This window comes from Micrasema longulum, unplaced genomic scaffold, assembly GCF_059751315.1.
Source record: "Micrasema longulum isolate JH-2025_06_02 unplaced genomic scaffold, ASM5975131v1 h1tg000085l, whole genome shotgun sequence".
NCBI lineage: Eukaryota > Metazoa > Arthropoda > Insecta > Trichoptera > Brachycentridae > Micrasema > Micrasema longulum.
The window spans coordinates 1-27,238 of NW_028277291.1; the positions used below are offsets into that span (position 1 = coordinate 1).

A 27,238-nucleotide genomic window follows, 5' to 3' on the forward strand; every position below is an offset into this window, starting at 1 on the left:
CATGTAGAAGTAGGCGACGTGGGCACACAGAGCCTCATGCAGCACAGTTTCTTCATGAAGTTGAAATACTCTGTACAAAATTGACTTTGGTGATGCGAAAATGCTATATTACCCCTTCTCACACATTCCCATATTGCTTGAGGCACACCGGAATCTCTGCAAAACAAGATCAAAACACCATTTTGTTAACGGAAAAGTCCGAAATCACAAATACAGTGGAACCTCTATATTCTTCAACCTCCATATTTGTAATATTCGACAATCGTCACATTTTGATGTCAATTTTTTTCCCCCATACTTGCTAGAATTTTCCATATTTGTCATCACTCCCCCCGTCGGCACTGGCGCTGCGACCCCATGATCAGAAATAGAACTACTATTGGCTGTTTTGTTTTAATTGATAGCAACTCTTGTTTATCTACTTTCTTTTCTTCCACTTCTATGATTATGTATATGTATTTAGTACAATAAAATTCAAGTAAAAACATTTTTGAGTTGAAAACAGATTAATTTAATTTCAGTTATTTCTTAAGGGAAACTGTTCCTATATTCGTAAGACCTCCTGCGGTCTGATTCTGATTCCGTGCTATCGCAAGTTAACGCTGAAATTAACACAGCCACGCTTTACTTTAAACGTAAATTCAAATCCATATTCTTAGTGGTATTCCAGATGCTCTTGTGGCTGTATTATCTCATGTATTTTGTATGTAAATAAAAAAAAACTGTGTTCTCGTGCCACGAGAGTGGTTCAGAATAGCACCCCTGTTAACACGAGCTCGTGTCAAATTATCGCGGATTAATGACAAATATAGAGGTTTCACTGTAAATATAAGATATGAGTTATTTAAATTTAAAAATCGAATGAACTCAATTATTCTATTGTAGTTGCACTGAAGAATAAAAAATAGTAATCTGACTGCGCTAACTTCACACAAATCTATTTATTTGAAAGCAAAAACCAAAAGGCGTGTGTACAATTTATTATAATGCAAAAAGACCGATGGATGAATTGCATTAACTTAACGCTGAATGGAAATTAGGAGAATAATTGATTGAATAAATTAATTTTAATTCCAATGGACCCATCAGACAATATCCAAAATTATTGTAACCTTAAAATTTAAATAAATATTTGTAAAAAAAAATGGGAATTTGGTAAGTAATGGTGATCAGATTTATTATATAAATAATTATTTAGTCAAATTTCTGTTCTAAATTGTAACAATTTATGGGCAATTGTTTTTTCTTCTCTTTATATTCTCACAACTTAAGTAAAATAAAACGAAATAAACACTCAACAACGTTTGGAGTATGTCCAAATGCCTGCAGACTGGCTGGATTTTCTCCCTAGGGAGTTGTTCATATTTAAATTTATTGCAACAGAGGGAAAATGTTTTCCCTTTCTGCTGCAACAAATTTAGAAATAAACACTGTTTAAATTTAAGTTAATTAAAGAATGTTAATGAATATTTGTATTTAACTACTTTTTGACTTTTGATGTCATTTTAATAGACATTAAAAGTTGGTAAGTGGTTGAATACAAATATTTACTGACATTAATTTAAATGTTTGACCACAAAGTTAATGCTTTGAACATAAATAATAAATAAATAAAGTTTAAAATTTGAAATATTGAGTTTCAATATGGCGATACTTACTTGACGGAAAGACAAGACATATGATGCTCCAAATTATACCCTTGTAGACTATCTTCCCTGGTGTAGAACAACATGTAAGCATTCCACCATCGCTTCTGACGTCTGTATGACACACGCTTCAGCATCGGATCGAATACCTAAATACAGAAACAATAGTCACTTTAAAAACATGTAAGTGTTGTTGAGGTGCTAAAATGAATCTCACAAATCAAAACTTACAAGGTAAATACTTCTCATATTACAATTCTCAGCTAAGAACCGGAACCTCAAGAAACCGACAATATTTAAAAGTTGGATTGAAAAAACCGTCCTAAGGTGAACATAGATTGCCAGAAAAATTAAGAGAGTAGAAGAAGTAGTTAGAAATTACCATGTAGGTTCGGCTAGCCTGAAAACTCGGCTTTGACCAAACATATAGAAATGGGGCACATGTTTTCCCCGGAGCCTTTAATCTTAGGAAGATTGAAGAGTCACTAAACGTGATTAGTAAAAGAAACGATAGAGATTTACAAATATCTCAACTCAACTAAAAAAAATGGCTTCTAAAATTTAAATGTTTGGGTAAATCATAAGAATGCAAATATTTCATTAAAAAATAAAATATCAAAACAGTTAAGTAAAAAAAAAATGGTAAAAAGCTCACTTTGAATACGAAAATTTGATCATTTTGTCCGTTGTTTTACTTTACTAGCAATGGACCCATACATATCCACACAAATAACGCCACCCCTAATGATGAACGCTGTAATGTGATTCGAAACGTCGGAACAGTGGAAACACACAGCGTAATAACCCTGAAAACCTCATTGTGCATCTGAACGGCCTTGAAAATCTAAGAAATGTACTTACAGTTGTTAATTTATAATTCTTGATTACTCAATCAATCGATCATCTTACCTCTCCCATATAATCTCCACCAAAACACTGAATCTTCATTTCTTCATCATCCTGCATGGCACACTCCGACACGTCTCCATCATCAAACTTCAGCCACCGACTATTTCCACTTCCGTCTCTGTAAGAAAAATAGAAAGAAATAAAAAAAACCCGCAAAAAAATTTAAACACACTTCACAAAATAACCTTGAAAATAGTGGGTACCTGTGTAAAACGTAGGAATAATAGTGACCACCAGACGCCTGCCCGGAATGGACAACTATTCCAGATAGACAGTATCGCGTGCAAGGTGAATTATTAGCTGTCCCACTTCCTTCTAGTAACGTGGCGTCACCCTCTGCTCTCGCCAACCCCCAAACTATAAACAAAAGTACCCAAATCATTTACACCTGAAGAATTAAGTATTTTAATGACAATTTATTTATTTTTTTTTCATAGAAATAGATTTGTTGTTTGCTTGGATTCAAATTAAAGGTGCAATTTATTTGATGTAATCTTTATTAGTAATTCCCAACATTCAATAAAACACTTATCAGCAATAAGGCATTTTATTTTGTTTTCCATAAAGTTATACAAAGACAACGTAGTAAACTTTCTCAGCTTTTAAACTTTTCCTGTAATATTCCCACCAGTCATAATAAAAATTTAATTGTTATCAAATAGCCGTCTTTAACAGTGAGTTCTGTAGCCACAAAAGAACACAATAATTTAGTTGCTTAACGATAAACCTGGGGTGTTTTTCTATAAATAAAGCTGTTTATAAATTGTCTGATACTATTAGTGCTATAACAATTTATATTTACCAGTATACGGTTCGACATCAAGTTCTCGGGGAAACTCAAAGTAGTCGTTAAACTTGATGGCACAAACTTTGTCAAAATCATATTCAAATCTTTTCAGCTGTATTCCCAACACGGGAGGCAGTTTGTTTAGGCACAGTCGCTTTACAGTCACAACCTGGAAAATACATATATTCATATCGATTAGTAATCCCTTTTCCATTTACAAATGAACGAATGATGTTAAAGTTCTACAAGATGAAATAACTTTGAATTACAATATTGTCAGAGAGAAAATAGTTTTTACTTCAGTAGTGAATTTTATGAAAGTTTTTTATGTATATTTTTTAATATTGCAGCACTGTACGGATATACAAACAAGTTTTACAAACATATCGTCATGATCGTAGAGCAACGACGCATACGATTTTCTTCAACATTAAATATTGTGTAATTTTTTTTTATACTTTTATCTCACAACTCGATAAGAAACCCCGATATTACGTCCCCGCAATTTGCGTTTTCCTGTGATTTATGTATATATATATATTTTATTTTTTTTATTATTTTTTTATATTTTTTAATTTTAAAATTTTTTTTTTTTTTTTTGCACCACAACAGGCCAGGAGGCCTAATAACAGTGGTGAATTACATCACAGAAAACCCAGGCTTGAGAAAAATCACATTTTAATTTTTGTGTTCTCACCGGGAATCGAACCCGGAACCTTCCGTCTGTGAGTCAAGCATCTTGACCACTACACCACGGAGGCCGCCAAAAAGTACCATTGAATTTTGAATTTTTCGGTATATTTAAAACCAAGCATTTTTTTTTTTTTTCAAAAAGAAATATTTGCGTTCTTATGATATACACAAATATATAATTTTGAGGGTCATTTTCAACGAGTTGTAAAAAACTCACTATTAGAAAATGGGAATCAACTTGCAGTAGAGTGGGATTCGAACCACGGACCTTTGAGCCGTGAGTCCGAGACGCTAGCCACGGTACCACAACTCGATTTTAAGTATGTCCAAATGCTTGCAGACTGGCTGGATTTTATCCCTAGTGAGTTGTTCATATTTAAATTTGTTGCAACAGAGAGGGAAAAAACATTTTATGAGAAGGATAGGAATATGGGAGTCTAGGCATTTACAGGGCTTATGACCTGTCATTGGCTGGTTTAAGTGGCCACTTTACACTCTGTGTTGTAGGTGAATTGGTTCGGCCGGATGAATCTCACCCACATGATAAAGGCTTCAGCTCTTTAACTTCACAAAAGTCAACAGATGGAAGTGTTGAGGAAATGTGAATGTTACACAGTGTGTAAAGTGGCCACTTAAACCAGCCAAAGACAGGTCATAAGCCCTGTAAATGCCTAGACTCCTATATTTCCTATCCTTCTCATAAAATGTTTTTTCCCCGCAATTAACGTTAGAGAAATTCGCAATCCGAACTGAAAACTGACAGCTCGACAGTCTGCAGTTAGTCTCTATCATTATATCAACTTCTTTGTCGGAGAAATTTGTAATTTTAGTTGTGATATAAGGACAGTTTATTTTGTTTTGCGGACATTTATATCTGCCATTTTCGTGTTTCATGAATCTGAAGGTAGTCTCTCTAGTCATTGGCTTTCCCGCCCCATTTTTGGTTGTAATATTACAAACAGTTTGTTTATTGCTGCAATTTTTGTGTTTCGTTTGTAAGTTCAACGATGCCTTTTGTGTTTTATAGACATTTATTATTCATGAACATATTTTTAAAAGTTGCAATAAAATAATGGTTCAAACATTTCTCCATAATTTTTTTAATAAAAAATAATTTGATAAACTTTTTTTTCAGTACCCTCTATTTACATTTTTCTTTTGCCAGTCCCTTAAGGAACGAAATTTAGGGGTTTTACTGTATATCCTTTGATACTAGGGTTTAGTAACATACATTTTTTTTAAAACCTGTAATATAAAACCTTTTCAAGATTGAATATAAAAGAAAGTCAATGTCCCATTTTTCGCAATGCCGTCGTTGTTCTACACTCACGACAATATAGATTATTTAAAGTCCTAATAGAAAACGAGATAAGGTGGCAATATTGTAATCCATGTATAAAGAAGAAAAAAAAATAGCTACTAATTTATTCTACATTTATTTCAATAAAAAAAAAAAAAGCAAATATTTTTTTACCAAGTTCAAGGGATTTTATCGTCAATGAAAATCAATTGCAGCTTGGCTGTAAATGAAATGTCATTCAGAATATAGAAATAAAGGAGAATTGAAAAGGTGGAATTACCTTCTTATTACACTTATCACAGTGGTAGGCGTCAGCTCCTTCCAAGAGCTCCCCTCGTACGTACGCCTCTAGGGACTCCTGTAGTCGGGACATGTTCCGGATGTCCAGGGACACCACGGAAAATGGCTCCTCCTTGCAGTACCTAAAACATGATGAAAACAAATCTCTGAATATTTATAATCATATTTTATAAGGTTACAAAAATGTTTTATTTATGGTCATTGATCTTGATTTTTTTAAACAAGTTTTTTTATATTTATGGATAACTTATATAGCGCCATTTTCGCAATATAACACCCCTCAAGGGCGCTTTACATAGTGATTCTATAGATAAATAAATTTAATTGAGGCTTTTAAATTTGTAATTCAATTAAAACAATTTATTTTGTTGTCACATGCTACGGATTTATTCGAATGATTTAAAGAACAAGTGGGTTTTAAGTTTTTTCCGAAACATCACTTCACTTTCACAGCCTCGCATCTCTGCTGGGAGAGCATTCCATGCTGTAGGGCCTGCGACCGCAAATGCGCGTTCACTAAATTTAGTGCGCTGTTTGCGTAGAGGTATAATAACTTTTCTTCTCGCCGTAGATCAGTTAACCCAAAGAATTTTTTTTTTATAATGATCCTGAAGATAAAAATAACTTTATTTGATTTACTTACATATAACTTTGAATTATCTATCCTTACCTCTGTTTTGTATAAATACATTTAACTCTTTAATAAAGATACCAGTCTCAAAGATGTCGCGAAAGCGATGAAACCGGTCACTGGATATTCCAAATTTGTGGATCAAAGTATCACTCGTGTTTTATTTATATAATAAATTACAATGAACTTCCATCAAGAATTTTCACTTACAAACTTAAATGTTTCAGATATTTATATTTTTTATTGTACATGGATGGTGTATCAGAGTATTTCTTGATTTTGGCAGCAAATATATTTATCAACAATATTTTGAGTTTGTCCAAATTTTTGTAGACAAGGACTGGATTCAACTCCCTGGGGAGCTGTTTATATTAACATTTTACAACAGAGATGAAGAACATTTAAGAGAAGGTAATATGGAAGTCTAGGCAGTGCCTGTGACAAAAAATGTGACAAATTGGCTCACCTATGCGGGCAGCCCTTGCAGATCTTCTGGTCGGAGAAGGAGCCACCCAGGGTGCGGGACATGAGCTGCTCCTGGCCGAGGGTTTTGAGGGCCTCGTCTAGCGACTCCACCAGCGACATGAAGAACTCCACGGCGTCCTGCTGCTCGCGAAGGTTCACCGGCTCCCCCTGCAGCCTGGAGAAGATGAAACTGCACTTCAGATGGATTTTATTCCGCTGTTCATATATCGCGGAAAACTTAGCTCTCTTCTCCGCAGCCTCGGATGGCTTGAAATTGCCTTATTTATAAAATAAGTAAAATACTAAAGAATTTTTTTTAACACGTGTAAAAACTACATTAAATTTTAATTAGTATGAATGTATTATTGTTTTATGTTTTTTCGTTATATATCCTGTTTTTATTTTTTTCTCGTGTACTCGTATTTAAAATTATAAAAAACAATAAACAACTAAAACAGTGTAAGTCACTCTCCAAGCACAAGAGTTAGTCTCTTTTTTGGAGAGTTACAAAGATAACATTTACTAGATGTGTAAAAGTAGATATGTATAGAATTTAAAAAAAACTTGTACCTTTTATGAAATTTATTAATAAAAAAAAAATTTAAAAAAAGTAAATATACAAAATAAAAATGAACAATGTGAAATGTTCGAAGTGACAATTAATTTTATCATCGTCATCCCTGCTACCTAGTTGGGAGTATATGGTGTCCACAAAGAGCCTCGAGGCATCTCTGTCCTTCAAAGATAGATTTGCATCTCGTAGTTCTGACATGAATTACCGACAAATAGTCAGAAGCAGACGTCCGAGACGTCGAAACCTGATGAGAAGTAGGCAAGCGAGGTTCTATTATTTAGTACATTGATTTATATTAGCACTATTTTTGTGGTTTTTATTATAATTTACTAACATGTATGATTTTTAATTAGAAACTTCGCTGGTCTGTCTTTAAACGGTATTTAAAAAAAAAATGTTATATCATTGTCGACTGTTTGTTTCTTTAAAATAAATATATAATAAAATAAATATAAAACAACTTTGTTTTAAACGACTTTTGTTTTTTTTTTCTACTGACCGGTTTCAAAGCTACACAAGCTTCTTCATCAAGGTTTAACTAATGAATCTAGTATTTTATTTTTAAGTCTTTACTAAATATTACTATAACTCTGAAAATGTATTATACAGAGGTTATTTAAAGCACGTAAATATCAGTTTATACAGAAGCTTATAAAGAATTGCAATTCATCAGCGATTGTTCCTTTTTCACTTGGAAATTACAATGGCAAAAAATCCTTAAATAAAAAAATCAGGCAAAATGCTCGACAGTTGGGGTACATTTTGCAACCCCCTAGTTTGGCATTCGAGCGATTAATACCGTTCTGATGTTAATTTCATTTTAACTGTTAGTATCCACTACAAACATAGCTGATCGCTCCACAATCACACATTTATTTAGTTCACATTTACCAGCAGTTTTGTGTTGTTTTTTGTTTTTTTAAGGATATTTTTGTGATTTTAAAACCCTTTTGGACGGTTTTTGTTTTGTGATTTTAAAACATTTTATTGACAGTTTTTTTTTTCTGCTTTTAGAGATGTTTTGTCTAAATTTACACTGAAATACTACATATCCGCAAAAAATGGCCTCATAAGGTCCTCACTATGATAAATCTAATTTTAAAATAACAAATAATGGTGAATTGTCATGTCACGTTGCGATATAAGTCAGAATTTTTAGTCAGGGTTAGACGGTAACAAAACAGGTGGTGTGTAGTTACTTGAAGTGCGCCCACAGCCCCCGAGGAATGTAGTACTGCAGCTTGCTGTAGTGGAGGTGAGCAAATATGGCCTGGACTTGCTTCAGGATCACAACGTTGTAGTCGATGTTGTCCTGGAATGCATAAAGTGTAAATTACAAAAGGTTAAAAATCTGAAAAATTTGCTTTAGCCAAACACCAGAGCACAATTTCTAATGGAAGCCGTCATCTTAAAAATTAATGCAAATGAGACAAAACAACAATGTAAACATTTAGATACATTTTTTTAGTTTCAGAATTTTATGCCACGAGAATCTGTTTGGGATCATAAAAAGCAAATGTTGTTTGTAAAAATTCAAAAACAAACTTTTTTAATAACAAAAAAGAACAGTCTTCCATTTTTTTTGTGCATGTATTCTCGTCAAATGCAGCCATGGTAGGTCGATGAAAAAACTATTTATGCTCCTGACTTTTTTTTATAGATTAGATTAAAAATTTTAATATCTACGAACAAGCGCAGCACAAAGATCTTCATTTCGCTGAAAACCTCACGAGTTCATAGACATCATACATACAGAAGAATTATATATATATTTTATTTTATTTTATTGAAATAAACGGCACTTAGTGCCTTTTACATATTAGTTACAAATACAATTAAATATACATACATGTAAGCATAGTTATAAGTAATACAGAACTTTTAAAACAATATTATTAATTAACAAATTAAGAAAGTCTAAAAAAGATAAACTATATAAAATAATAAAATATTACCAGTTATAGAATTATCGATAAAAAAAGATAATTTGGTAATAGAAATACTTTGAACCAGTTAAAAGAAAAACTAAGAAAAAAATTTGAATAACATTAAACTAAAAAAAATAAATGTATTATTATTTAAAACTAATACTTAGGTAAATAGTATATATTTATGTATAAAAATATATAATGATGTAAAAAAAATGATGAAGAGAAATATTTTGTACTTGTAAATTAATTCAAGAAATGAAACGAAATATATATATCTATATAAAGATTAATCTAAGAGTCCTCATCATTAGGGAAACCTGTTCTAAGCAGGAATGTACAGTGTTCAAAATTTTATTTACATATTCTGTCCTAATTTTCTTAAGACAAATTTTGATTTCTATTTTGAAATATTGATCAGTTTATTTAATTTTATGTGGAAGCATATTAAACAATTTTGCATAAAATTAACATTTGCACCTTCGATCAAATGTGTTAAAGGGAGGATATTGACAATGATATTATTTCTTGCCCTTATTATATATTCATGTTCCTGAGCCGGGGGGTGGTGATGTCCACCTCCAAATCCGTCATTGATATTTACATGCTTTCATTAATTTATGAAAACTTCATTGGACATTATAATATTGAAAAAAAATGGGTTTCATATTAAATGTACATGACTATGTTTTTCCAAATGAAATAAAAGAAAAATGAATAAAATAAATAAGAACTTACATCCAGAAAGAATTCCGCAGGCTCCTCGCAAGAAAAATCCTCATTAGGGTCCGTAACGGCTCCTAAAAAGAAAATAAATATTATTTGGAATATGTCAAGAAAGATGGCGGCTTCTGACCAAAAATACTGGTAATAAATTTCTTTACATGTTGTAAACACGGAATATTAAATTGCTACCTTTTTCTAAAAATACTGCTTTAAATTGTTTTTTCTTAGTATTGATTGTTATTTTTATATTTTGACTGTTAAGACAGTAAACAGGGTAACTAATGAGTTCATAATAAATTAAAATTAAATGTTAACAAAACTAAATATATGAATATAGGAAACAAAAGAATAGAAATCACACCATCAATTGTAATAGAAAATGAAAAACTTAATGAAGTCACTGAAATTAAATATTTAGGTGTAATGTTGGATTCAAAACTTACATTTCACCAAAACGCTAAGATGGTAATAAATAAGATTGCAAAAAAAATATCAATTTTGGGAAGGATCAGAAGATTTATTGATAAGGACTCCTGCAAAACTATTTACAAAGCAATTATTGAACCACATGTTAACTACTGTAGTAGCATTTTATTTTTATCAAACAAAGAAAACATAGATAAACTAACTGTATTACAAAATAAAGCCTTTAGAATCATTTTGAAAAAAAAACAGATATACGAGGGTAAAGTCGATGGTAAATGAAATGAAATTATTAACATATAAACAAAGAATATTTTACAATACAATGATATTTGTTCATAAAATTATAAACTCTAATAAAAAAACAGAATTTTGGAAAAAAATTGATCGGAACCAGCATGAACACGATCACAATACTAGAGAAAAGAACAAAATTAGACTTCCATTTAGGAAAAAGGCAAAGTCACAAAATTCAATTTTATTTAAAGCAATTAAAAAGTATTACGAAATGGAAAAAAATATTTATGAAGAAAAAAACATATCAAAATTTAAAATAATGGTCAAGACATATGTGATAAACAATTTATAAATTAAATATATTTGTAATGTTATTATTAGAACACACATAACAATATGTATGATATGTGTGCCCTACTTTAAGATTTAAATAAATAAATAATACAAGACACTCCAATAGGGATCTGATTCTACAGAGAGGAGTCAATACTTTTTGGCTCAAAGGCAGCAATATTATATGGGCCCGAGGGTATATAAACTTATCCCAGTTTCGTGGAAATGTGGTGGGATTGCCAGGCTGAGGAAGGTGTTGACTGCATTCTTAATCCATATTGGTCGGAGGGCGTCAGAGAATTTGTTGTCCGATGTAGAAGGACGTAAGCTGGTTGCTTGTTTTACTAGTAATGACTTAGGACTTAGGATATAGAGATTTTGGTATAATTAATGTTTTCTCTGGATATTCATTGTTTACCTTTAAGACTGAAAAAGCACACATTATGATAAAACTTTAAATACTTTTAAATATCATTATAAAATGCATAATTTACTGCCTAAGAACGGGGAAGCTATCCCTAGTTAGGCAGTTTAGATGAACCAACAGCAAAAATAAAAAATACGTATGTTTACTTTTACTACTGAATTAATTTGTTGTATAAATAATTACTTGTATATTGCTGTAATAAATATGTAAAAAAAATAAAAAAATTAACCCTAGTTAGACAGTCAAAGCAACTTTGAATAAATGTATAGTTTTATGTAGGTATATAATACGATAATATCATAAGTCCTATGCGGTGTAGTAAACGAATGATAATATATCCATGACAGCCCGCAAATCGGAACCAGGTCGGAACGCGAAATCTGCAATTGGTTTTGTTTGCGTACTGTTCTTTGAGATGTTATTTTAATTTAAACTTTTAATTTTGATTTTAATTTTAACATTTAATTTCAACTCTTAATTTATACTTATTCATATGTACATTTACTACCTGCATCTAATTAATTATTGTTGGTTGTGTATTTTTACTAAGAAATATAAATGTTAATGGAAGCAGAGAGAGAGGGAGGAAAGTAAAGTTGGAGCTATACAATGTCTTCTCCCTTTTACGTACTTTTTATTTAATATTTATTTTTTTCCATTTTTAGAATTTAATTATTTTTTTCTCCTCTCCTCCTGCACTCAAAATAAATAAGTGTGAAATCTGTAATTGGTCTTACTTTTTTTAATTGTTCTTTTGTACCGTGTATTTATATAAAGACTGTATCATTTCCTTAATAAATAAAATCTTTATAATATTGCTGAAAAATGCAGTTAGTCGAGGACTATATATGTACCTCAGAGGCAGACGGATGCAAATCCAAACGTCAAATGTTGAACAATAGCCTAAAGAATCTACTTTCTCTAAGTGATTTTTAATAATTCAGAACATCAATTTGTAATTTCAATATCTTAATACATTGGTTCTTTCATTATTAGACTTACATTTCTTAAAAATCAATGGACATGGTCATAAACTGGATACGAAAATCGAAAAGTCATTTCACATAAATTCTGGTACAGATATAATATTTGTACCTTAGAGGAAAAAACACAGGAGAGGTGTTACTGTATAATAAAAAAGTTATAATCTAATAAATAATATTAATCCACTCCATATTATTTTATCACCCGGTGTGGATTTTTGCCGTGGTGCGAAATGACCCAATCATGGTTCTTTGTATATACTTTAGTTCTTTTTCACACATAGAACTGTATGGATTTTTTATTTTGCCTGAAGTTAATTGTTGTCTCTATAGGCCACTTTAATTTCGCTGACCTTGTACCCTGAGCAGGTGGTCCCTGATGGATGGCACCATGTACAGCTGCTGCAGGATGGAGTTCATGTAGCAGGTAGCCCCGCCGTTCTTCAGCCCCACCAGACCCGACGGAGATCGCGGCCCAACGGGGGGAAGGTACTCCCACTCAGTCACAGTACTGTTGGTATCTGAAACGGAGAATAGTGTTTGGGTTAAATATTTCATTTGCATATTCAAAAAGGTTTTACGTAATGGGAAACGTTAAAAAAAAATACAGTAGCAAACATCGAAATGTTTTCAGGAAAATGGTAATAAGGGAGTTTCAAAAATTGTTAACAATTATTTTTATTGGTGTATTTTTGAAAACTGTAAATATTTAGTCATAAATGGTGTTAAATTGTAAATAAGTTCTATATATATAAAGTGCATGTAATATTAAATACTTACACTAACATTGCTTATAGTACTAACACATGTGTAAATACTTAAGTAAAATTCGAAACGAAACACTGGCTAGAACACCACAGTTGGGAGGTGAAAAAGCCAAAAAAAAGAAGAAAAATGTAAAAAAAAAAAATTGTATATAAGTTAAAAAAAGGTTACCAGTAACTACTTAGAAAAAAGCGCTCATTGGTCTAAAAAGTTGGTGTCATTGATCTATGGATGTTGAACCCAGATATTTGTATCAAAATCATCAGCTTAACATTAAAATATCGATAATAATTTCAATGTTACCATTATAGAAGCAGTCTGTGAGCAGGCCGGCCAGCAGGGCCATGTTGGGCACGCAGGCATGGCACAGCGCGGCCAGCAAGTCGCAGGCGGCCGCCACGGCCCCCGGCGTCGCGCACAGAGCCGAGGACATGCCGCTGCCCGCGCCCAGGGGGGAGCCTCCGCGCATCTGCAGCTGCGCCCAAGAGCAAGGCCACAGAAACTCGCACACCAACTCCTGGGGAGAGATATACATTGATTGGTTTATAATTACATCAATTGTCCTTATGGGCAATTAGTAAGTAAGAAAAGTGGACCAATCTTCTTTGACTGAGAGACCCCATCAAGTAGGGATCATCCAAAGCACACAAATAAAATTGTATAAAATGTTATATGAATGGTTTCATAATATAAATATATTTGTCTTTGTCAAGTAGTGTTGTGTTCTATTTTTTCTGATCACTTCCAAAGCACACAAATAAAATTGTATAAAATGTTATATGAATGGTTTCATAATATAAATATATTTGTCTTTGTCAAGTAGTGTTATGTTCTATTTTTTCTGATCACTCTTACAAGAAAATGGGGCAATGGTTCGTTTGTTTTGTAATACAGGTAATGTATTTTCGACAACAATTTTCATGTGTAAATGTGTACAGCAATTAAACGACATTTATTTCAATGTGAATAATTATACCTTGATTAAATTATGTTCCTTTTCTGGATTGGAGCCGTACTCAAATTTGACTTCAGGAGTTGATAAAACAAATATTTCCTTTGTCAAACTTAGATGGCCTTCCAGCAATGTGTCGTCCACCTGAAACAAAAACAGTTTTACCTTTTTAATTGACTTCTTGGAAATAATTTGAATCAAAGAACACCTCTTTATGGAGTCATCACTGGTAACTTTACCATTGTAATCTATTGTGTATTTAATGATGGGAATCAGAGATAAATTCCTTAATAAGCTCCCGATGTTACTGAGATCTGTGTAAGTATTGTGATGGATCCTCGTAATTTAATTGTTGCCCTCCGAGCCTAGGTCTTTATAGAGCCGGACTACTGATTGGAGGGCGAGAGCTCTCATATATGAACGAGACATAAAATAAACAATAAACTGGACCATAAAGAATTTGCGCATTTTCAGCCAGATTCATAAAAATTTTTTTTTTCGATGCATTGAAAATGTAACTGCACAATTGATTGGGATTTGAGTCTATGAGATGATTCGTCAATTGAGTTGAGATTTAGGTGCATCTTTTAGATGTAGAAGAGCATGGATCCATATCACACATTCAGTTCTACGGTAAGCTCTCAAATAGTCAATAAGAAATCAATTGAATAATGACAAGTCACAACTAGTTCAAATTTGACAATGACTATCTCAATGAATCAGGCTATCGAACTTATTACTTCAAAAAGATTAGCGTCAGCAACTGCCGCTATAAAAATTGGTTAATGGTATTTTTTATCACACCTAGTATGTAGTAAGCATTATTACTAATGTCAAGAACAAACAACACGATAATGAGGAAGTTCAGAGCTTTTTTATTATTATTTGTTAATAGACTAATAATGCTATGATATTTTTTTAAGTTTTGTATTTCTGAAATTACTCCGCGTGTGACGTCAGAGGTTCTTCTCTGTTAGTTCTCTCAATTGGTAAAACAGGATATTCTTCACAGCTCTCATATTATTGGTTGGTTCAAAGCAGTGTGTTTTAATTAAAATATTTTTTATGATTTTTTTCATACATTTTCAAGAAACTTTGCGGGACAATTTAATGATCTAATTTTTACTGCGCGCAAGAAAATATTTTTTGTATCCAATTTCCCGTAGGACTGAAATTTTTCATTGATAATGATAATTCTAAGTTTTGGATTCAAAAGGGTCAATGTCCGATAATTTTTTTTATATTGACAACATTTTGTAGACGGTTGATATAAATTAAAAATAAATATTTGTTAACAATCTTTTATACGCATAAATATGTTGTAATATTTTTTATTGATATTAGTGACAAACTCATCAAACAATTCATTATAACAGTACAAACTGGCTGAAAATTGCAATTTAAGGCATCGATCCTTTTAGAGCCACAGAATGATTGGCAAGTAAAGTTCCCCACCTGCTTGCCCTGGTGGTGGTCGCGCCGCGCCTGCAGCAGCCAGGCGACCTGCGGCGGCAGCAGGCGGCGCGCGGCCGGGGCGCCCGCGGCCGCCAGCAGCCGGCACAGCAGCTGGAAGTACTGCGGCGCCTGGCGCGAGTGGCGCCGGGCCGCGCCGCCCGCGTGGCGCAGCAGCGCGTCCAGGCACGGCGCCGCGCCCGCGCCGCCGCCCCACGAGCACATCCACAGCAGCTGCGAGCAGCAGCACACGCGCACCTGCGCAACAATCACCTTCATTCTCAGGGACACTAAAGACATCGACAGTGTTTTGAGTACAATGTCCAAATAACAACTCAGGAGTACTGCTACATAGTTTATTATCATCTTTCCCTTTCTTTGTAATTTTTAAATTAAAGTAAGATGATCAGTTTAACGCTTCAGGTGCCCGTCCAGGGACTATGAAATATTCCAGTGTAAAAAACACCATTTTAAATTAATATTTCATGTCAACTATCTCAGGAACCAAATCGAGACTTTTAGAATGGTAGGCTAATTTGACGACTGTTAGATCACGAAATACACAAATTTATTTCAACTCTAATAAATATTAAGAATAAATAATAAATTTTCAGAGTAAAAAAGTGTATGTATATGGAAGTCTAGGCATTTACTGGGCTTATGACCTGTCATTGGATGGTTTAAGTGGCCACTTTACACATTGTGTAACATTCACCATTCTGTCTATGTTTAAACATCTACATTTTCTCATTTCTTACATCTGGTGACTTGTGAAGTAAAAGAGCTGAAACCTTTATCAAGCTCTGTAAATGCCTGGACTTCCATATTCCTTCTCATAATGTTTTCCCTCTATGCTCTATGTTTTGAGTGTGTCTACATTTGGACACACTCAAAACATTGTTGATAATACAAACATTTTATTATAAGATAAAACTTGTCTTGTCTGTAAACAATAATAAAAATAGGTTATGACATATCAAAGCATAAAATATCCTTGGCCAATGTACCTGAGCATTGGGGCACATGATGACCAGTTGGACCATGAGATCCTGCCACCAGGTCTCCCCGAGAAGCTGTGTAATTTGTCCTCCGTTTAGCGCCACACACAGGGTCACCACTTCCAACGATTCGCGAACCACTAAAAATAACTATTTTATATTAGAACATGGGGTAAAGAGATCTGTAAAATACGACATTCTTGTTTTTTATTTAAAAAGTTCGATGTGATGTTCGTATGATTTTTTTATTGCAACTTATTTAATATCATTTTCATAAATAATAAATGTCGTAAAAATATAATCAACGGTTTTAAAATGAGGGCATTGGAAGCAAAGATCACCTCCAAAAAAAATATTATATGAAGTCATTCTGTAGTTCATTAACTTTATTTTTATAAAAATCATGAGTTGAGTTGCAAATGTAGTTTAAAATCATACTTCTGATGGTTTGAAAATAGTGTTAAGCAAACATAGCAATCCATCAGCTATTTTGTTCGACCAATGACAGGCTTGAGATTTTAATTTTCAAAATGGCCGTTCCATACAAATATTAAGAAAGTTTTTTGAATTAGTGTTTCTATTAAAGCTAATTTATTAGTATCTTAAAGTTTAAGTTCAGTGAAAATAACATTTCTAACTAACATTTCTCTGGCATTATTAGTGTAGCAGTTTTTGTTATTTTTCTCAAAAACACCAAAACAGGAGTTTGATATCTTTGCTTCCAATGCCCTCAAATGACAAATAGAAGACAAAAATGACAGCAATAAATGTCCGTAAAAAACCACAAACTATCTGATGATTTCCAGGTTTTGTCTATTGATTCAACTTACCAACAAGTTGGTACTATGATAAGATACTACAGACTGACTTCAGACTCTTGAGCTGTCAGTTTTCAGTGTGATTGCAAATTTCTCTGACCATCGAGTTGGTATAATGATAGAGGCTAGAGTCTAACTTCAGCTTCTTGAGCTGTCAAAATTGACCAATAAAATTCGTAAAGCCTTGTTAACACGTGGACAATACAACATTGTTTTGTCCCAAGACTCGACCATTGTCTACGTGTAAACAGCAATTTGTAGGACAAGACTTTGTCTCTGGACATCGCCTCCGCGGCCGCCAGCGGGAGTTTTTCGGAAAAAGATTACAAATGTGTGGAATTTCGAGCAACGGAATAATACATTTTCGTTTTTCAACGAGGACATTAGCAGGAATTTTACACACAAAAAACTTAATATCTAGCAGTACTTACTATGCATATAAAATAGGTTTAGGTTTAGTAAATAAGCATAATCAGAGTATAATATATGAAAACAAGTAATACATTTTGTTGTTTTAACCTAAAATTAGTGATATTATGCTTTTATTTTGAATTTTCATTCACATCGTTTTGTTAATTATTTTATTAATTAATGTTAAATTTTGAATAAACTTAATTTCTTATTTATTATTACTATTGTACTTACTTAAATCAATGCAAATGCAAAGATGATCCTAGCAATATTTTTTTGTTTACTCTTACTTCTACTTTAATTCATAATTCTTAATTTTGTTTTCCTTTAATGCCGTGTATACCTTTGTCTTCTTATTAATATTATGTATGCGTGCTATTGAATAAGAATGTATTTTTTTGCTGCCCCGAGTTCCGAAAGTCCTGAATAACTCTAGAATAGTCACTTGGATACATATACAGCAAGATAAATAAAAAAATCTTAACCTCAAATTTTATGTCTCATGAGATTTTATGCTACTACTACTACTACTACCATCATCACGCCATTTCCTCGTAGGGGTAGGCAGAGAGAATGGAATGCCCCACACGTCTATCCTGGCAAACATTCCCAGCTTCTTCCACATTCATACATCTTGTCATACATGCCTTTCAGTTCTGCCTGATTTTGACATGACCAGACGTAAGATTTTGGCGTATCTGATCATACCTCGTCTTCCTTGGTCATCCTCGTCTCACGTTACCGTTACGAGAAATTATGAATAAGCTTTTTGACTTATTATTTATCTGTTCGAATAATTTTTACTTATTATTTATCGGTTCGAATAATAATAGATGTTTCAATAATATCTGCTTTCAGAAATTTAAAAACATGATTGAAAAATGGCCAAGTTGGGATTTCTATTTTTTCGGCATCCCAACACTGGCCAACGGCAGCATCGTATTGTCCTCGTATGGACACGCACGGACAGGAGACGAGACTTTGTGACGACAGCGATTTTCTCGACGTGAGATCGTGTCACTTGGAAGTTTTTTAATTTTTCAATTTTTATTATTTTTTAATATTTCGTTTTTACATTTTTTTTGCAACTGGAGGAAATTATGAAGTTAATTTCTCTTTATAGCGAACACGACGTCGCGGCGCATTGATTGCCTAATTTACATTATTTATTGATAAATAAATGAATGGTAAATTAAGTATTTTGGTGTACGCATTTAAAATATAATATCGTAAATATAAAACATGAATTAAAGACAAAATAATAAATAAAACAAAATGTTTTTGGCTAATGCCAAATAAATTTAATAAATGTATACCTTTATATCTTTAATTGATGTTTATCATGTATACCTTTAATTGATGTTTATATAGGTATACATTTATTTATAAATCGGCCGTCTAGCAATCGTCAAGCATCTGTCGGAAAGTTCAACTGCTTTCGATTACCATTTTTAAGACTCGATATATATTTAAAAATACTATTTCAAGTTATGTTCAAATTTTATGCATAAATGAGTCAATCATTTTTGGATACCTGCACGTTATCCAATTCCTAATCCATAGTTTTTTCTTATTGTTGTCTAGTTCATCTTCCAACAATTCCAAAAACATTTTGGTATAAAAGAAATAATATTTTTTGTGAACTCGCTCGCAACAAACGCCGTCGTGTATTCATTTTCGTAGCGGTGACGTGTGAACTACGGCCGAATTTTCGTATTATCCGAGGGTTTATGTTCTGCGCGGTCGAGGCTGTCCACGAAGCCGGGACATGACAATATTGTCATATCCATTGTATTGTCCTCGTGTAAACAAGGCTTAAAACATAATAAACTGTCTTTAAATTTACAACTAAAATTATAGTTATTTTTCGGTGCTCATTTTTCTGATGATAATTATTGTTGGGAAAAAATTATAAAACTGAGACAAATTACAATGGTACTTTAAAAATTGCAGGTAAATTGCAGGGACATCATTTCGGGGTTTTACTGTAGTTTCATTCCACATTAATTTATAATTTTCACTAGTGACAGAGTTTCATCATGACAGACATCAGTCTGACGATATCGGTCATGAATTAAAGCGGAATTAAACTATTTAATAATATTTTTATTATTATAATGATATTTATCACCTCCAGTGCCTAGGTAGGCACACCGTCAGCTATCGATGTCTACATTAATGTTCGTACCAACTATTTTTTTTTGTACCACAACAATATTACAATGGAAAATTTGAGTTTTCTATGGGATAAATAGAATATGCACACAATTTTGTTTCTAAAGATGTTTAATTACAGGTTACCGACGGAAGCTTTTAATTTTCATACAAATTTACACATTTTCATACCTAAATTTTGATTTTAATTTATACTTGTATGAGTGTTTGTATTAGTGTTTTTAATCGCCAATTGCAGTCAATTACAGCACAAAACACCTAGGCTTCAGGGAATCACATTCAATTTATGTGTTCTCACCGGGAATCAAATCCGGAACCTTCCGGGAGTGGATCAAATGTCTAAGCCATTACACCACGGAGGCCGCCTTATACAGGGTGTTCTTTAAACCCTGTCACATCCGAAACCACGATGATCAGTACAGACAGGGTGTTCTTTAAACCCTGTCACATCCGAAACCACGATGATCAGTACAGGCAAGAAGACTCCCCCTCTCCTTTCCTTGTTTCTCCAATGCAGAAGTAAGCAACCATTTGCTTTTTTGAAGTTTTATTTTTTTGAATTTTATTTGTTCCAAAAAAATATTTTAATGTGCCAATATGTCTTCTTGCTCATACTGATCATCGTGGTTTCGGATGTGACAGGGTTTAATGAACACCTGTATATGAAAATGTTATTTCCATCGAGTAGATAAATCATAATTTTATTTACAAATTCTATATTTGGCTTAGAAATGCGAGGACTTCAACCAACTCACGCGCGACAATGTCAGAGTTGAGGTGTCTGTGGGCAAGCTGCTGCTGGAGGCAGGCGGGGGGAGAGGCGGCCAGCGCGTGCGAGGCCACAGCTCTGACCATGGCCGGTCCCGGGCGGCGCCGCGCCATCAGGGGACCCCCGATGCCCTGGACGGCACTCCCGCAGTTTGCAAACTGGACGCACAAAGAGAAACATGACTTGGTATTTTTATAAAATAAACATTAGACTTATGTAGGTATGTTAATTATTTATTTTATTTTGTTTTAAGAAAACAACAGCATTACAGAAAATATTTACAACAACAACAAACCATAATGCCATTTCACCGTAAGGGTAGGCAGAGAGGATAGAATGCCACATCACTCTATCTTTGCACACAGATTTTAAATTTAAGTATATAAAATTATTTACACGTGATTTTTTTAATTCACTAAAAAATACACAATATTTTTTAATGAAATCATCGAAATTAGGTCAAAATATACCGTAATATAGTACACATAAATACATGTATTTGCTTTAACTTTCAAAGTTCAAGAACCAATTATTCTTACGTTTTTTTTTAAATGATAATTGAGTTTCGAGTATTTTAATTTATTTTTTTCATATTTTGTTTTTGTAAAAGCTCTTTGGGTGTTAATAAATAAATAAATTATCTCCAATTGAGGACGTTTTCACCGAGCAAAATATCAACAAAAAATAAAATTCTAGATAAATACGATCCACTTTATTACTGAAAAATGTGAAAGATGACAGATTGCAGAGTTATTCCAGCGTTACGCTGTGTCAGGCCCAGGTAAAAGTTTCTATGGTCGCTATCCCAGCTCTATAATTTAATGTGAGGTTTATAAGATATACTTTTTACTATTCTACGATTATGCGTAGGCATAATTTTATACCGGGTTTATAAGTAAGGCCCGTACGAGTATACTGATAAGAAATAATTTTGCCAAGTAGGTGGATGAAGTATTATTGAAAGAAAAATCTCACCTGTTTAGCCATGGCCTGGGACAATTTCTCAGCCACCGCCTTGACCAAGAGTTCGCAGTTGTGGTTAGGAAGAACTTGTAAGGCCTCTCGGAGTATATCTGTCTTAGTATCCCTGCAACATGTGGCAATTGTAATAAAATTGTCTCTCAAAATGACCATAAAATGGACCAATAAAATGGACCAATAAATTGGAAGTAAAAGGATCCATCGCTCACCTGGAATCAGGTCCCACAGGAGAATCCGAAGCTATGAGAACGTAAAGATGTCCCAGAGTTGTTAGCACCAATTTGATTATTTTTAATAAGTATAAATTTCCACTCCTGAAATAAAATTCAACGATTGATTATCATATTTTTAATTTGTTTAACCATCGCTATGGTATTTTATTGAAAGAATAATAATATTTGTTTTAATTTAATAAGACCTTGATTACAAAGAGATGACAATGGATTTATCCAAAACAAAAAAAAAACATTTTTACAGAGCTTAATCTAAGCATTTTTTTCAAATTCAGCAAAATGGCGGCCTTAGAATATAAACTTATGGATTTTATTGCCCCTTAAGTTGGTTTATATCTCATATTAAAAAAATATATATTTGAAGGATTTTGAAAAATTTTACTCCTACGTTAAATTATTATTTTGCAATAATGGAGTCTTACATTTAGGTGTTTGTAATTTGCATTTAAGTCTGAAAGATATGATGGATTCAATTTCGTTTCGTCTTTAATTATTTGAATGATAGATATTTAAAAATATATATGGAAACATGAAATTTTGAAAGTGAATATATGATGAGATGTAACAAAATAAAACTCACTGCAGTGAAAACACTGCATAGTGAATAAATATTTGAAATCAACCTTGTTCAAAATTGAACCTTGAAACCTCGGCCATCCCCAGTACCTGAGTGTGTAGGACGCTCCCCCCTGCAGGAAGGCCGGGGAGCCCACCGAGTCCAGGAACAGGGGGGAGTGGCGCACGCAAGCCAGCTGCGTGCAGAGCCAGCGCTCCTGTAGTGGATCGGCCGCAGGCATCACCATGCTGTACAGCACCTAAAAATTTTGATATTTTATTTTTAGCTAATTTAAAGGTTTTAAAAACCCTTCATAAAGTGACATTGAAGATCAAAATATATTAACAGCAGCACAATGGATTTTTCTGGGTTATTATGCCGTGTGTTGTTTGTACTCTTTTCCGTCATTTTGGATCACATTAGTGTCCATCATCAAGGTTGATGTTGACGTCAACCCCGATAGAATATAAAGATAGATAGAAGAACTCATTGTGCATTTGAATGGCTTTAAAAATCGTATAAATTAAAAATTAACAGGACTTTTAAACCCATCCGTGTTGCTGTGCCAATGTTTTTTTTTTGTTTATTTATTGACGGACTTATGCAGTCCATTCCAACAATGGTAAATACAATTTCTTATAATAAACACAGGTACTAATAAAATAAAAAACAACTAAATAAAATTAAGCTAAGACAAAAAAAAATATTTTTTTTTTAATGTTTGCCACGAAGTCGACACACAAGCTACAATTCGTGTGCAAATGCAGTTCCTTAAGGAGAGGGTTCCTGTTAGTTCCGGACAAGAGTAACAAAGAGAATAAATATATTACCTCTATATTATAAGCTACATTTGGTGGAGGAGGTCCATACAGCATTTGCCGCAATACGGACTCATCCTCACTGACTAGAGCTGCAGATAATTTTTCCACCTGAAAAGAAAAAAGAAGTTTGACATAATCATCATCAATTATTATTTCCGTTATAAGTTAAGTGATTTATTTACAAATTTATAGTCCATATGCTTTTATATAAATGAGTGTATACATATTTCCTCTTTTTCGCAGTCTAAATAGTGAGTATTGGTTAGCAGCAAAGTCCCGTATATTGTCCTCCAGTGCGCCCTATTGTCTGCAGTCCTCTTCAGCTCAACATATGAGGTGCAGTTCAAGTCACTACCGTCGGGGAGCTCTCTGAGATTTGTCCCCTCAGCCATTCCCTGTATTATGTCATGTAGGAGACCCTCATGGCGTAAAATGATGGTTTTGATTAGGTGCCTCCCTTCTTCGATTTTACTGAGAACCTCATCATAAGTGATGAGGTCTCTCCAGGAAATTCTCAATATTCAGTAACACCGCATTTTAAAGGCGTCTAGTACTTTTCTATCTCTTTGTGATTGCAAAACAATTACGTGATGATATTACTTCATCGAAAATCGTTATTGTTATGGAAAAAGAAATGCCAAAATCTAAATGACAGATGAAATTCCAAAGATTTTTAGTGATGATATAGTAAAAAAAAAGTGATACCATAAAAAAAAAACCTAATATTTGGGGAAAAACATCATTGTTTGTATTTTTTGAGAATTCAAATGATTTTAATTTCAAATTCTAGAAGAAATTACAAAATATCCCAATATTTTGAATGAAGTTAAAAATATGTAAAAATATTCATAATTCTCAATTTATTTCGGGTACCGCAAAACATTCTCATTTTAAAAAGTGAATATATTTTACCGTGTGCTGGTGCGCAGGTAATATCTGTGTGAGTTGGTGGGCCGCGTCCCTCAGGTACGTGTGACCGCGGTCACTACCCGTCTGTTCCAGCTCCAAGATGAAGGGGATCTGCCATTCACCACGGGACAATATCTGCAGATAGAATGACTCTTAAAACATAAGATAATTTTGTATGTTACCAAGTAAGCAATTACAAGTGCACGTTCTACAACACGGTCTCACAGCACAGTTCCATGTGATGCCATTTAAATTTTACAGAAACCTCCTACAGCACGTTAGAACTTGTGAAAAGTCCAAATAATAATATAAAAAAGCATTAATCAAATTATATGTCTGACCAAAGACCCAGATGAGCCAAATAAAGCAAGAAACTAGGTTAGCAAGGGTTGACAGTAGAATATGACTGTATGGGATGAGAGCCAGGGCGTAGCCTAGTACCAAAGAGTTCCAGAAAAGGAAAGCAAGCTGGTTCGCTAGGAGAGCCCTGAGTGGGTGTCCTTACCATAAAGTACCAAGAGATAGGTAAGCAGAAGGATAAGAGGACGACCCGGAATACTCTTGACTTCTGGAGCTAGAAATCCGCCTTATAAAGGCCAAAATCGAGGGGGGGGATGAGAAATTTAGGGGTCTCGCAGGGCATGAGGTCAGTGCAGGTGGCTGGAGGGCATCGCATTGGAATGCGGCCGAATACGCAAACCTTTACCATATGTTAGAGGAGTTGTTCTTACGTAACTATCTCGTAAGAAAATGATAACAATATGCGAAAAAATGTATAGGGAAAAGGTGGGTGCTTTTAACTGTATTATATGTGAATATGACATTTTTGACTAACAAACTAATTGAATTTATTTGTAACTAAACCCCCCTTTTTGTATTGGCTCGGAGTCTTATATTACACGGTTTCCTATAACATAATTTCTATTAACACATAATGAGGAAGTTCAGTGGTTTTTAAAAAAAAAAATATTTGTTAATAGACTGTTTAACTAAGTCAATTTTCTTTTTTTTAATTTTTATATATTGTATTATCGGCGCTACGATTTTTCAAAGTTTTGTATTTCTGAAATAACTCCGCGTGTAACGTCAGAGGTTCATTTCCACTTATTCTCATTCAGTTCTTCCCATTGGTCCAGAAGTGACAAGCAGACCGGAAATCTTCCATAGCTCTCAGATCATAGGTCGATTCACACGAACCAGTGACGTCATTTAAAGTAGTGCGTTTTTATCAAAATATTTTTTATTATTTTTTCTGTACATTTTCAAGAAACTTTGCCTTACAATTTAATGCTCTAATTTTTACCCCACCTAAGAAAAAAAAAATTGTATCCAATTTCCCGTAGGGCTGAAGTTCCTCATTGTGAAACACACTCAATGTGATTTTTCACAAAAACAGCGCTCTACAAATTTGACGATTATTAATACTAAAGCTCGCATTAAAGAAAATGGTACAAAATCTTGTGAAGTTTTTTGTAGAATAATTACTCTTGTACCAAATCTTAGGATATTTCATTTGACATTTTACAGAGGGCAGTTTCCGAGATTGAAAATCACACATTAGCATGTGCACTACGTAGATGTTTTCGGCACCATGACAGATAACAGGCAGTTTCATAGTTGACAAAACGAGCTATCTTGTGACAACGCGTACATAAAAAGGGGAAAAAATAACTTACCACTCCGGGTAGGGCAGACTCGGGGAGGGCTGGTGGGGGGGGAGAACCCATTGAGGAGTCACTAGAACTATCATTAGAAGATTGACCGGCTACACCGGTAGGGCACACCTAGAAATCAACAAAACAGTCAACTTACATTTGCAAATGGGGTCACTGTTTTATTCATTAGTGAAATAGGATTTTTTTATTTTATATTTTTAGATTTTCGGTATTGTAATTACATAAAATAAATATTTGGATAGCAATATTTTTACTTTAATAATAATAATAATAATGTTTGGATAATTTATATAGCGCCATTTTTGTGAAAATCACCTCAAGGGCGCTGTACAATAAATAAATATCCCAACACGTCTTGCAGCTACAGAGCGCATGGACGGTTGGGATTCTAGTTCCTCGTCTCCAATTATGATATATTACAAATATGATATATATGAGCTTGATAACAGAACGTCTTGCAGCTACAGAGCGCATGGACAATAAGAAATCTAGCCCCTATTTACATTTTTATTTTTAAATTTTTTATTTGACAGTGAAGATTAGAGTTTAAGTGATATTTTTAAAACGAAATAAAAAGCAAATTTACAAAATTAGAAGTTAGATAACAACAAGTCTTGCAGCTACTAAGCGCATGGACGATTGGAAAGATGTTTTTGGTTTGAGACAATATGAAGTAAAAGAAGTTTTGTAATTGTGACGAGATATATGATTTTTTAAAATTGAACTATTTAAGAAATTGGTTTGTACCTTCCCCGTGATAATAAATTTGTCTCGAATGGGGATTTCCGATAAAAGTTTTCTATCTTGACTAGGATCCAGCAATTCCCCATTCAAACAGAGTTCTAATTTCACACTGCCACCGGACGCTCCCTTTAACCTGAAAAATAAATACAAGCCTACATAAACAGGGTACTAACAATGTTTAAATCAATAGGATTTTGGGCCAGACGGTGTGAAAGCCCCTTGGTCAAGTAATTATTTTTCCAAAACTGCCAACTCATGCATGACATCTGAGGCATTTTTATTTATTTATTTTATTGGGTAAACAAACAGTAATTACAAAATATATTGACAATTTCTTTATATATTATTAGTGAAGAACAAAAAAACAAAAAATTGCAGTGAAACTCTGAAATTATGCCCCGCAATTTACGTATAATTGAATGTCCAATTGAATTTTGTATTTTTTAGTACATTTAAAACCTAGTTTTACATTTTTTTTCCCCGCAATAAATTTGGAATCCGCACCGAAAACTGACTTAATAATTTAATTGCAATTTTAAAAACAGTTTACTTTGTTTTACAGACACTTACTGGCGCCATTTTTTATGTTTTTGACAGCTCAAGAGTCTAAAATTGG

At 33.4% G+C, this 27,238-nt stretch overlaps 1 protein-coding gene across 1 annotated transcript in view; it reads right to left on the reverse strand.

Annotated features, from left to right (window-relative positions):
- Positions 1-5: 5 nt before the first annotated feature.
- Positions 6-27,238, reverse strand: part of faf (ubiquitin carboxyl-terminal hydrolase-like faf) — a gene marked incomplete at its 3' end in the record, with an annotated part of 53,504 nt that continues 26,271 nt past the window's right edge. The window contains exons 20-41 of the mRNA XM_088234142.1: positions 26,626-26,755; positions 25,879-25,986; positions 24,206-24,337; positions 23,303-23,401; positions 22,583-22,731; positions 21,893-21,997; positions 21,678-21,789; positions 20,689-20,860; positions 16,539-16,669; positions 15,535-15,789; positions 14,104-14,223; positions 13,431-13,644; positions 12,716-12,883; positions 9,972-10,033; positions 8,505-8,617; positions 6,733-6,906; positions 5,616-5,757; positions 3,358-3,511; positions 2,759-2,912; positions 2,556-2,673; positions 1,659-1,795; positions 6-156 (exon numbers count right to left, since the gene is read on the reverse strand). Coding sequence (XP_088090268.1) covers positions 6-156; positions 1,659-1,795; positions 2,556-2,673; positions 2,759-2,912; positions 3,358-3,511; positions 5,616-5,757; positions 6,733-6,906; positions 8,505-8,617; positions 9,972-10,033; positions 12,716-12,883; positions 13,431-13,644; positions 14,104-14,223; positions 15,535-15,789; positions 16,539-16,669; positions 20,689-20,860; positions 21,678-21,789; positions 21,893-21,997; positions 22,583-22,731; positions 23,303-23,401; positions 24,206-24,337; positions 25,879-25,986; positions 26,626-26,755 — 3,100 coding nt within the window. The remainder of the gene's footprint in view (positions 157-1,658; positions 1,796-2,555; positions 2,674-2,758; positions 2,913-3,357; positions 3,512-5,615; positions 5,758-6,732; positions 6,907-8,504; positions 8,618-9,971; positions 10,034-12,715; positions 12,884-13,430; positions 13,645-14,103; positions 14,224-15,534; positions 15,790-16,538; positions 16,670-20,688; positions 20,861-21,677; positions 21,790-21,892; positions 21,998-22,582; positions 22,732-23,302; positions 23,402-24,205; positions 24,338-25,878; positions 25,987-26,625; positions 26,756-27,238) is intronic.